The following is a 12,774-nucleotide window of genomic DNA, read 5'->3' on the forward strand; positions in this document are numbered from 1 at the left end:
CCTCCAAAACCCCTCTTTCTCTCTCTGTTTCTCTCTCTCTCTCTGTTTTTTCTTTTTTTTTTTTAAAATGGGGATAGTGGTGGTGGAGGAGATTGTATCAATGGCAAAGGAAATGAGGGCTGGAGTGGTGATTTCTCACTGAAGAAGACAAGGATCAAAGGTGGTGGATGGGTAAAATGGGTTTAAATTTGAAGAAGAGGGTTCTTCTGTATAGAAGATGATGGAGGTGGAGGTGGGTCTTGAGGTTGAAGGTGGCGGTGATAGGTGGAGCTCGGAATCGGTGGTGAAGAAAAAAGAAGAAAAGGGTCTTTAATGGAGGTGGGTTTGGGGAAAAAGTGCTTGATAGGGGCGGCCGGCCGGTGGAGATGAAGGGTTGAAGGAAGATGATAATGGTGGAGATGGTGTCGGCGGCGAGGTGTAGCCGTGGCGGAGAAAATGGTGGCCAGCCGCCAAAAACCCTCATCCCTCCTCTCTCTGTGTAAAAATGATGAAATGAGACTCCTCCCTCCCCCTCAAACCCTAATTCGTTGTCTTATTTAAGGAAATGATAAATTCGCACCCCCTCATCCTCCATGGACAACCCCTCTTCTAATGGATTTCAATAATTTTTCATACAAGCAGGGGGGGTCAAACAGAAAACAGGAGGCAAATATTTTCTTTTTCTCCACAAATCCTAGGCCTTCATTTTACCTCTTGCATTGGATGGCTAGGATCAAAACCCTAAAAATATCTGCCTTTTAACTAATCCTAGCCCCTAACCCCTTAGTAATCTAGATTATGGCCTAATGGTAACTTGAAGGGGAAGAAAAGCATCTTTACTATTTACAAAATTACCCCGGCCTCGGATAATGCACCCCTCAATTATACTGTACACTAATCTGTGTACCCAGATATCCTCCTGGACAGCCCAAAATGGCAATTTTGAACTGGTTTTTTAGATTCCAACACAACCCCTTTTCTGGCTAAATCGCCACCCTTCTGAACTTGTACCACGACATTTTCTGAGGTTTGCTCGCTGGGCAAATTAGCTCGGATTTCGACGAAACTTTGCAGGGACCTCGGTGGGACTCTAAGCTAACCTAGGGCACAATTTGGGACCTCAAAACACTAGTTTAATAGGGTAATTATTTAAAACAAGACGTAAAAGGGTTCAGTCGAAATGGGGTGTCTACAGATAGCATTGAAGGTACAGTGCTATTCATTTTCTTAAAAAAAAAAAAAAAAAAAAAAAAACCTGGTCAAATGAATGTCCAAATTAAAACTTACATCTGGTAGTGAAATAGTATAATAGACCTCAAATTAGTTGCAAATTTTTTGAATAAAATGAAATTTTTTTATTTCTTCCAAAAATTTCAATTAGGTATCATCAAAACCTAACATAATGGTAATTGAACCCAGAACTTCTATAAATTTCCCGAGTATTTTGCCTTGACAAATTATTCCCAGATATGAACCTGGTTACAATGGGAGCATGCCTATAGCACTTTTTCAACAAACTCAAAGATAATATAAATAAGTTGGCTTATGATAGTTGTGACTTAACCCTATAAACAAATCAATAGATAAGGAAGAAGAGAAAAGGAGAGGAGAGGGAGAGAGTTCGTGGATTTCAAAGTCAAACCCTATGGTCCCTTGTGTTTATTATATGTATGGACAAACATTACAAATGCAGATTATATTTTCACTATTCACTTGACTAGTAACACACCAGATGTGATGGTCCCTGTATAATGTGTAATATACCAAATCTTCCCCTTAAACTAAGCATGGATGTTGACATGTCGAACTTGCACAAGATAGACTAACTTGGGCTTGACAACCCCTTTAGTTAAGGCATCTACAAGTACATTTGTCTTCACAAATGGCAAACAAATCTCTTTAGGAGCAACTCACTCTCTCGTACAAAGGACCTGTCAACCACTATGCGTAGAACGATCTTGCTAAACCGAATTAAGAGTAATATTAATAGCAGATTTATTGTCATATGAAAACTCCATGGGCCTTTCCACCTTCACTCTGGGGTTATATAGGAGAATCCTTAGCTAAAGCAACTCGGCAATCCCATTGACCATAGCCCCATACTCAGCCTAAACGCTATGTGACAACAACTATTTCTTGCTCTTGCAAGAAACTAAATTACCTCTAGCAAAGGTACAAGAGAAGTTCTAATTTATGTTTCCCACTTAAATAGGAAACAAGGCAACTTTCCCAACATCAATGATAGTGCATATACTTATCACGCATGATTAAATACTTCATTAGATATATACGACACACCCAAAATTTTATGCTTACGAAGATTGGATCTAGAAAATAATTATCTTCAAAGAATTTCCCAGATGGTGAATGGAATAAATATAGTTTTGTTTTCCATGATGTGGAACTGCCGAGCATGATCATGAGATGAGTCTTTTGGTCGAATATCTTAAAGTCCACCCCCTTGCTATTTTCGGCTACATAAAAACTTGAGGTGGTAAGATTTCTTTGCCTTCAGACATTCTTTAGAAACAAGGTGGGTCTAAATAACACGGCAACCTGCTAAATTGCTTATGCCATTGCCTTGAGTACAACTCATCAATAACACAAAACAGTTTTTGGTTCTCTTGGTGGTTCTTGATCTACTTAGAAACATGCCGGTGATTCCATTGATCTGAGCATAAAGGCTTGGATAAGTCTGGAAACTACTTCAGATCCTATTTATCGTGCTTGTGTTTGTCAGAGCATCTTCAACGGTTGGATTATGTGCATCGTCAGTGGATTCCATATGATCATCATGGCTGGAGATACAATCCGATTTCTGCAAAAACAAGTATTCTAACACAAAGGCCTCCTACTACACACTCAATACTCACCTCCCCTCGACACTAATCTGAATTGAATGCACCGCCCTCTTTGCTGTAAATTCCATCCTCAGGCATTTGTCACTCCTCCAAAGTTCAAAACTGTTGACAGCAACATCCATTTCCTCCTCCCTCCAATTGGCTAGAGGAATTCTCATCTTTATAAAGAAGGTATTAGGCGTGTTGAATGTTGTGATAATAATGGCATCACCGACGATTGCTCTCTGTTATACACGCATGGATATAGCCATGCGCAGGGTTAACTATGTTTAGAAATCCTCTCTTGATTTCTATGCCACTATATATTTTATTGCAGTTGCTGACTTACTGTTGTCCCTTAGCCTTTTTTTTTTTTTTTTTAGTGGCAATGAATTCATTAAAAAATGAGATTTTATACGGTGATCGGGCACCAACAAGGGCGGGGCATCCACCCTTCGTATTTGATCCAACTGCAGCGCAGTTTTTCACCTTTTTAAGAGACTGATGTTGAATCAAGTATCAAGGATGGATGTCCCGCCCTTGTTTGTGCCCGATATGGCACCATATAATTTCTCGTAAAAAAGAACTGAAAGAGGGGAAAAACCAAACAGAGAGCCCAAAACAATCAAGGAGGAAGTCGAAAACTTCCAACTCCACCTTCAAGGAGTCGCCCTCTACTTAGGTTAAAGCAATAAATTTACCTATTCCAGCTCTCCCTCTGCTTAGATTAAAGCAATAAATTTAAGCGATAAATTTTGGGTGATGATATTTTCACCCCCTGCCGTACTTGCATACACCCTTTATGATGTGATTTGACATAAAGTTACCCACTTTTCACGTCAAATCAGGTTATAAGGGGGGTGTGCACTTAATGTGGGGGGCAAAAATATCATCTCCCTAAATTTTACCTATTCCAGCAAAATTGTAAATCCTTTTGTTTTAGGTATGACTAACTCCACACCATGAAGGTTAGACGACGTCTACAATTAATTTAAGGGCGTTAATGAACCCAGATGGTCCGATATTTCCAAATAATCCGAACGTTAAATGACGGGACTATGGCACAACACCTTTATATGATCCCTGTGCCTATTGGATACATATCCCAAGGCCCAAAAATTATTTCGGATCATGACCTAGACGTACGACGCTTCATGACAAAATCCTAATCGAGCAGCCTAGATCTGACTGGAGGACGTCAGTGTACAATAATACCCTCGTATTTTCTTTCATTGATGTCGATTCATGAGGGGTATTTTTGTAACTTTAAAAAGTCATTTTCCCAAACCAACAAACAATATTTTATTTATTTGCTCCTCCTTGTGACGATGATTGTCCTTAATGTCTAATCAGGTGTCCTTTACATTGGATCAAGTATTTCCATCGAGAGATTACTATGGCATAAGTGGGCAAAGGTGGTACTTGATTCGATCGGAAATCAAGCTCTCGTTGAACTCTTCAATCCTGAGTAGCTGGGGTAGAATGTATTCTTCACTATGCTCGATATGAAGGGTGTTTTTATGGAAGTGAGGTGAATCTCCATATGCCATCTTTGACTCATGCGCTTCAATTGAAAATTTCATAATGATGCTCTGTTAAGTGATTCGGGCTCTCCAGGGACTTCGAATGACGTTGGCAGCATACTTGGTATATAAGAAATTTACTCGGGCAATTTTTTATCGCCACTGTCACTCCCCGACCCAACTGTGTAGATATTGTCTTGTTCTAGGTCATCTACCCTCTCCGGTTTTGCTTTCCAGTAGCACTAACTGTGCCCAACCCACTCCGTGGGGCCGGCCTTTTGGAGATGCTAAAAACACGTCTACACGGGGAGAGGAGAAATTCACATATATATAGCCTAGCAACTTTTTCTCACTTTCTGATGTGGGATCTAAGAATCCACGCCCCTTAGGGCCCAGCGTCCTCCCTGGCACACCATACTAAATGGTACCGAGAAGATCCCTTTAGGACTGACGGCCCAAATCTTGCTATCCACAGTTCTACATACTATAGTGGTGTTAGACAACAGTAAACATGCTTGCCATATTCATGCATGTGACACCAAGTCCAATTAACATGGATCTCATTATTATGTAACCAATCAACGCATGGGCCAGTTCACACACACATATACACATGCCAATGAAATGAAAATGTTAATAGCTTTGTATGTTCTACCTAATTTCATTTACCGGCAGTACAGATGGTAGGCAAAAACATAAATTATTAGCTGAGCTACCCAAGCTTTTAGTCATGCTGATGGCTTGTTTATGTGGCATAGCTTTTTATACCTATAAAAATTTGGTTAGGTCCCATCTAAGAATGACCTGCAGGATTAATACAGATTTCTGTCCCTGGTATAAATAATCATCTCACTTACAATTTTATTGGTTGAGAAAAGTACGGAAAGCTGGCTCATGTTTTGAGAAATTACGGATTTCGGGCACCTTCTAAAACAAGAATGAAACACGGGCTAATTTTCAAAATCGGGTGGTGAAAAGACCCTGATACCCTTTTGACATCGACAGAGTCCTCCTTTTTCATTACTGCCTATTAAATTGGCGCGCTTCACGAGGCTTCTTTTGGTTCTTTTGAATGTGTATTTGAACCGATAGAACCTTGGGTTCGTTTCTATCTTGGCCGTTGGAAATAATTAGAGACGGATGGATGCTTGACACATGTTGGAAAACTTTTTGAAACGCTGACGTTATATATTGAATACTTTTTGGAACGCTGACGTTATCTTTTCCCACTTCTCTTTTGGCTTAGAACGGTAACGTTATTGAATACGTTTCTTTTGGCTTAGAATCTTTTTCCTTCTCTTTTGGTCTTCATTATTTACGCCAGCATACCCATTATTTCCGCCGGCGTACACCCTATTTTCGCTTACACCCTATTTCCGCCGGCATACCCCATTATTTACACTGGCGTACCCATTATTTTCGCCAGCGTACCCATGAATTCCGCCAGCGTACACCCTATTTCCGCTTACACCCTGTTTACGCCGGCGTACCCCATTATTTACGCAGGCGTACCCATTATTTCGGCAGGCGTACCAATGAATTCCGCTGGCGTACACCTTATTTCCGTCAGTGTATCCCTTTATTTACGCCCGCGTACACCCTATTTCCGCTTACACCCTATTTCCGCCGGCGTACCCCATTATTTACACTGGCGTACCCATGAATTCCGCCAGCGTACACCCTATTTCCGCTTACACCCTGTTTACGCCGGCGTACCCCATTATTTACGCAGGGGTACCTATTATTTCGACTGGCGTACACCCTATTTCCGCTTGCACCTTATTTCCGTCAATGTATCCCTTTATTTACGCCCGCGTACACCCTATTTCCGCTTACACCATATTTCCGCCGGCGTACCCCTTAATATGCCAGCGGCGTACTATAGAATCCGGTGATATTCTCAGCCAAAAGGGATGTGAGAAATAATAAAATATTCAATAACGTCGTTGTTCTAAGCCAAAAGAGACGTATTCAATAACGTTACCGTTATAGGCCAAAAGAGAAGTGAGAAAAGATAATGACTTTGGGTTGTCAGCGTTCCAAAAAGTTTTCCAACACGTGTCAAGCATCCATATGTCTCTAGTTACTTCTGACGGCCAAGATAGAAACAAACCCAAGGTTTTGTCGGTTCAAATACACATTCAAACGAACCAAAAGAAGCCTCGTGAAGCACACCAATTTAAGAGGCAGTAATGAAAAAGGAAGATTGTCGATGTCAAAAGGGTATCAGGGTCTTTTGACCACCCGACTTTGAAGATTAGCCCGTGTTTCATTCTTGTTTTAAAAGGCGCCCGTAATCCGTAATTCCTCGAAACATGAGCCTCCATTCCGTACTTTTCTCTTATTAGTTTTTGACACCTTTCAATTAGGGCTGCAAACGAGCCGAGTCGAGCCGAGCTTAGCTTTGGGGTGTTCGGGCTCGGCTCGTTAAGTTTTAGGCTCGGCTCGTGACGAGCTTTTTTTTTCGGCTCGCCAAAATTCCACAGAGCTCGAGCTAAGCTCGGCTCGGCTCGTTTAGTAAACAAAACGAGCCCGAGCCGAGCTTTTAATGACCCGTGCCTAAAAGATCAAATAAATACGATTAAGTAACATATATATATATATATATATATATATATATATATATATATAACATTTGAGACTTTTGACACCTGAATGGTGGTTGGTTGCTACTTGCCACATGACTCTAGCTGAACAATAATTTAACGGTCGATGTGACGTGTCCATTGTCAAACCACGCAAATACGCAATGGAAAAGAAGCTGTGGGGCATTAAAATCGAATTTATTATCCGGTTTATAAAAAGAAACACGAAAAAAATACAACTTAAAATCCCACCTTTCATCTTACAATTTGCTTGCCTCTCTCCATGTCTAACTCCAACCAAATCTCACCTCCTCCCATCCCTCTAGACATAGAGAAAGATATGGAAACATCCCAAACCCAAGAACCCAACAAAGAGGGCTTCACCAAAGCCACAAAAACAGCCTTTCTAGTGATAAATTCTATCATTTTTTCCATAGGTAACATTGGTGGCCCCTTACTTCTTCGTCTATACTTCGTACGTGGTGGCAAAAGAAAATGGCTATCAAGCTGGCTAGAAACAGGTGGATGGCCAATTATGTTAATCCCTCTCTTAATCTCTTATCACAATCGTCGATTAAAAGACGGTAACACCGCAAAAGTCTTCTTCATAACACCTCGTCTCTTCATAGCCTGCTTTGTGTTAGGAATTCTCACTGGTATGGATGATTATTTATACGCCTTTGGTGTTTCTTATCTTCCTGTTTCTACATCAGCTCTTCTCATCTCAAGTCGATTAGCCTTTACTGCAGTTTTCGCTTTGGTTATTGTTAAGCAGAAATTCAGTCCTTATTCGATAAATTCGGTTGTTTTATTAACCGTTGGAGCGATTATTCTTGGATTACATACGAATGGGGATAGACCTAAGAATGAAACGAATTTTCAGTATTGGTCTGGGTTTTTTATGACTATTGGTGCAGCTGCTTTGTATGGACTAGTGTTGCCTTTGGTGGAGCTTACTTATATTAAAGCAAAGCAGGAAATAACGTATAGTTTGGTTATGGAGATGCAGTTGGTGTTGTCTTTCTTCGCTACTGCTTTTTGCACTGTGGGGATGTTGGTAGATAACGATTTTCAGGTATCAATCTCTCTCTCTCTCTCTCTCTCTCTCTCTCTCTCTCTCTCTCTCTCTCTCTCTCTAGAAAGTACAAGAACAGCTAGATTGGGCACGTGCAGTATTTATTTTTTTTTCAAAAATACTGGACCATACAGGCTTACACCATAGGATGATCCAAACCGTCCATTTGATGCGCGACAACGTAAGTTGTGCCCCAAAAATCATCTATTCAGGAACTGCATATTATGAAAACCTCAATAGATTGTAGGGATAGGAATCATTCTAATGGAAATGATTTTTGGGACGCAAGGTGTATATGTTGTGGCCCATCAAATTGATGGTTTGGATCATCCTATGGTGTAAGGCATACGGTACTTTTGGAAAAATATTGGACTATATGGGCTCGCACCTTATCACTTAGATTTTGCGGGGGTATTTGATTGATGAGATTTGCCGTGATTTTTCAATTTCTACAGTGGGTTCCACTTCATCGAATGATCCAAATCGTTCATTAGTTGGGCTACAGCATAAATAGGCTGTACCCTGTAAATAATCTCCATAGGATTATCCTAACCCTCCAATCTGGAGAGGGACTGCATATTACAGATACTTTTAGAGATCGGAGGGTTATAATCATTGTATGAAGATGATTTAAGGGGTGCAGCTTATTTACATTGTGACACAGCAAATGAACGGTTTGGATCATCCTATGATGTGGGCCCACTGTACTTTAAAAAAAATACTAGACCTCACTCTCACACAGCATATAAAATGTCTTTGATTTGTCCGATTAAAATATTTGGGTATTTGAGTCATAGAGAAGAAAAATTGAACTATCATTGTTTTTCTTAGGGCAGTGATATCTCCCCCCCGCCCCTCTAATGGACATGGATATCACCTCCGCCGCCGCCGCAAACCACCCTCCCCCCCCCCCCCCCGCGCCGTGAAACAGAGGACGTTTACTTTTAAGCCTTTTGGAGGTAACGGTGGCTCCTCCACCCCTTCCCATATGGGGAAAAATATCCATGGGGGGGGGGGGGGGGGGGGTGGGGGGGGATCTCTCTCTCCTTTAAACCGCCCCATCCTTCTCCTTCTCTCACCACTTGAGAAACTAAATTTTTCATGAAAAAAAAAGGGATAATTACATTTACACCGCCTCTAGTTTCTGACACATCCACTTCCATCCGAATCCAAAGCGTTTGGTAGTGTTTGGATTCGGGTATGGGCCCACATTATTTGGATGATCCAAAGTGTTCATTTGATGGGTCCTGACATAGATAGGGTGTGCCCAAAAAATCAGCTCCATCGGATCATCCTAACTCTTCAATCTATGGACGAACCTTCAGCTGAGGGGGCAAACCTTAAACAAATTCAAACTACAGGGGTGTATTTGTCACTTTTTAAACTATAGGGGTGGAAGTGGATGTGTCAGAAACTAGAGAGGGTGTAAATGTAATTATCCCAAAAAAAATTCATGGTTTTCAAACATGGCTCAAGTGTTATGAATTTAGGGCTCAAAACAACCCTCTGCAGTGACCCGTTAACAGTCCAAATATGGAAGCATCTTTACGATTTTGTGTGTTTACCAAATTACACAAACCCGATGTCGTCTAGGATCCCTCCCCAGTTGGCCGTGCTTCGATCACATTCTTCAACCTTCTTCACCAGGGGATCCAAAATCTCTTTAATCCGTATTCATCCTAATACACTCTATGAAGATGTTTATTTACGTTTTTCGCTTCTTCACCAACCGGAGACTCTTTTTGCTTCAAAAAATCTCTCAACAACGACTACAACATTTCCCACATAGATAAGGAACTTCTACTGGTGAAACAACCCACTAAAAGGGGCTCTTAATAAGAACCCTATCATAAACCGTTAATTCCCAAAGTAGAAATTTTTTTGCATGCCTCGATCTTGCAAATGAGATATGCCTTCAGTATTGAGCTTGGACCCACTGGGTCACCCTGTGATGACAAATTAAATCAGTGGTTCAAAACTACCAAGCACTTATGCCCTGTGTGCTTTTAGTCATAGTCGTCTTCATTCGTCGAACATATTATTTTATCTCTGCACTTACAACACTATTATTTCAATATGTTTAAAAGAACTTCACATGATTTATGAAGAAACATGTGATGGCCAAACAAATATTTTCCATAGAAACACATGGGGCAGGGAAAGACCATTAGTTCAGGAGTTCATGACTCAACCTTGGGACAGCATACAATCTTGGCCCATGTGTCTCAATTGCTTTAATGAGTAAACCTAGAGATAGCTTGTCTAAAAGCTTATTAAAGCAATGTTAGCATAGTGAATTAGTGATAGCTTGTCCGAAAGCTCATTAAAGAACTTCACATGTCTAGTGTGCTCTTCCCCCATCATTTTCCATCTTCCAATGATCCAAATCTTAGTAACCTGGTCTGCTCAATGTCAAATCATATATTAGGCCCGGATTGATTTGGATTTTGAGAAATGATTGAGAGTCCAATACTGTTTCATTTGGAGTCAAATAATCAATTTTGGACTCATAATCCAAAACAAACAGGGCCTTAGGAATTGGTCCGCACAAACCTAGTCCTAATATAGGACAGAATATGTCAAAGGGAATTAATATATTGGCCGCTGCTTTTATTTACTTGGGACAGCCTCCTATAGTGTAAAAGAGTAGTCATAAATACACTAGAGGGGGCCCTTCTGAGTAAAAAAGAAGGGGGCGAATATATCACTTCCCTATGCCAAAATTAGCAAATTATGGTCCGGCATGAAAGATATCCCTCAACATATTCCTTACACACTCAGTGCTCATACCCCAAAGATCAAACCCGACCTACACTCACATCCAAGAAAAACCTAATTCTTTTCTCTTTTCCACTCTAAAAGCTCCATTTCTTCTTCTACTCTTTCAATTTCTTTATCTCCTGTACTAACCAAGAAACTTATAGAGAAATCCCATGATTTTAGAAACCATCCAAAGCAATTCTCTTTCTTAATCCCATTAGAAAAATACTAGGGGGAATCTCGATTGCAAGGAAACAAGATACCAAATCCAATAATTTCCATCTTTGGCTTGTTTCTTAGCCACACTGAATAGTTTTTTTTTTTTTTTGGCGTCTTCACCTTTTGGCCGGCACTGCAAATATCCATCGACCTTCTATCATCACTAGCTATACAAATTATTATTGAATCATCTTGGTCTTAATTCCACCAAACTCGTGGTCTTAATTCCACCAAACTCGTTCAACGGGACCAATGTACATCTGTAGCTTGTTTGGAGTAACTCTCAACTAGTCAACTCTGAAGAGGATTTTCGGCTCGTCTTCTCTACTACTAGAAACTAAACCGTCATGCACTTCACACAATCTGCTTTTATAAAACTTGTCTTTGCATATGAGACCTTGAGTGTGCCCACGTTTCTCTATCTCCAATAATCTATTAAGGTATTATGAACAACACTCATGAATGTAGTTCTCACCAAATGATACAAATCATCACACGTTTTTCCTTTCATCCTTACTGTGTATCCACACGTGATTTTCATGGGTATACTTCCAGCTGAATACCTACAACCGATGGAGTCTAATCGGCCAAAAGATGCTAGATTCTTTCACATCTGTGACATGCATTACACAACTCAAAGTGAATACCCCTTCATTGAATATTGGTTCATATATTTATTCCCAAATTCCTTTATGTCAAAAGTAAATCAGTTACCCAAGAACATAACACATATCCTTCTCTCTTGAATATATATCAAAATATTTTTGTTTGGAGCATGCATGAACAGAGTAACCGATACGTAAGATCAAATCATCTAGAGAAGTAATTTTACCCGGATAGATCAATAGGACATCTTCAATAATCTCATCATGCTCATCCTTGAATCTCACCACCGTATGTCAGCACCATTATCTGAGTTGTCAGCTGGTTTCAGAATATAATTCCACCTGATCTGACCATAACCGAGTAGTGATAGCAATGCACACCTTTTTTTCAAACTATGGATCTCGAACTACCATTTCCAGATCTTTTATAAGATAACCTTATTCTTTGATTCTTACTATGAAGTATGAACAACCAATTTATGAACTTGATCATCATTTCAGTTAGGCCTCCTCCTAATCTTATTTGACAAATTGCATCACTATGACTTCTTTCGACTCCACTATGTCCTTCTCAAAAAGTGGCGTAGTTAATAGATTTCCATACAAAACATGAAGAGAAGTGAAAAGCACAAAGGCAGTTTCTACTTCATCTTTGCATTAACCTTGTGGAGCTAATCCTAGGAAAGAAACTCATCTCTCTCTCTCATATGGGTTTATGACATAAATGTTACAGGTTATTCCAAGAGAAGCAAGAGAATTTGAACTTGGCGAGGTAAAATATTATGTGCTTCTCGCCGCGAGTGCAATTGTTTGGCAGTTCTTCTTCCTAGGAATGGTGGGTGTTATTTCATCTTCTTCATCTCTGCATGCGGGAGTTATCATTGCAGCTCTTATCCCTGTCATAGAGGTCTTAGCCGTCTTCATCTTCAAAGAGAAATTCGGTGCTGAAAAGGGCGTTTCCCTTGCTCTTTCTCTTTGGGGTTTTGCCTCCTACTTGTATGGAGAGATGAGGAAAATGAAGAAAGAAAAGCTTGCAGATAGAGAGAAAGAAAAGCTTATAGCTGAAGAGAGCTTACCTCATTCATAGTACCCAATTAGCATTTCTTTATGTAAGGATAATTGTATGAATATACGTTAGCATGGATTGATGATCTTGATTTGCCTTGAAGAATTGGTGTCCCAAACGTT

General features: G+C 40.2%; 1 protein-coding gene across 1 annotated transcript; it reads left to right on the plus strand.

Moving 5' to 3' along the window:
* The first annotated feature begins 7,183 nt into the window (after positions 1 to 7,183).
* LOC143849146 (purine permease 3-like) lies at positions 7,184 to 12,774 on the plus strand. The gene is made up of 2 exons (XM_077358199.1): positions 7,184 to 8,002; positions 12,320 to 12,774. The coding sequence occupies exons 1-2, from the start codon at positions 7,211 to 7,213 to the stop codon at positions 12,671 to 12,673; spliced, it is 1,146 nt and encodes a 381-aa protein (XP_077214314.1). The 5' UTR covers positions 7,184 to 7,210; the 3' UTR covers positions 12,674 to 12,774.

Source organism: Tasmannia lanceolata, unplaced genomic scaffold (genome assembly GCF_043159265.1).
Source record: "Tasmannia lanceolata isolate RefF3 unplaced genomic scaffold, GAP_Taslan_0.1 ptg000016l, whole genome shotgun sequence".
Lineage (NCBI taxonomy): Eukaryota > Viridiplantae > Streptophyta > Magnoliopsida > Canellales > Winteraceae > Tasmannia > Tasmannia lanceolata.

Coding starts and splice junctions, on each gene's coding strand:
- LOC143849146 (XM_077358199.1), top strand. CDS start 7,211: ATGTCTAACTCCAACCAAATCTCACCTCCTCCCATCCCTCTAGACATA. Junction 8,003..12,319: donor TGGTAGATAACGATTTTCAG/GTATCAATCTCT, acceptor TAAATGTTACAG/GTTATTCCAAGAGAAGCAAG.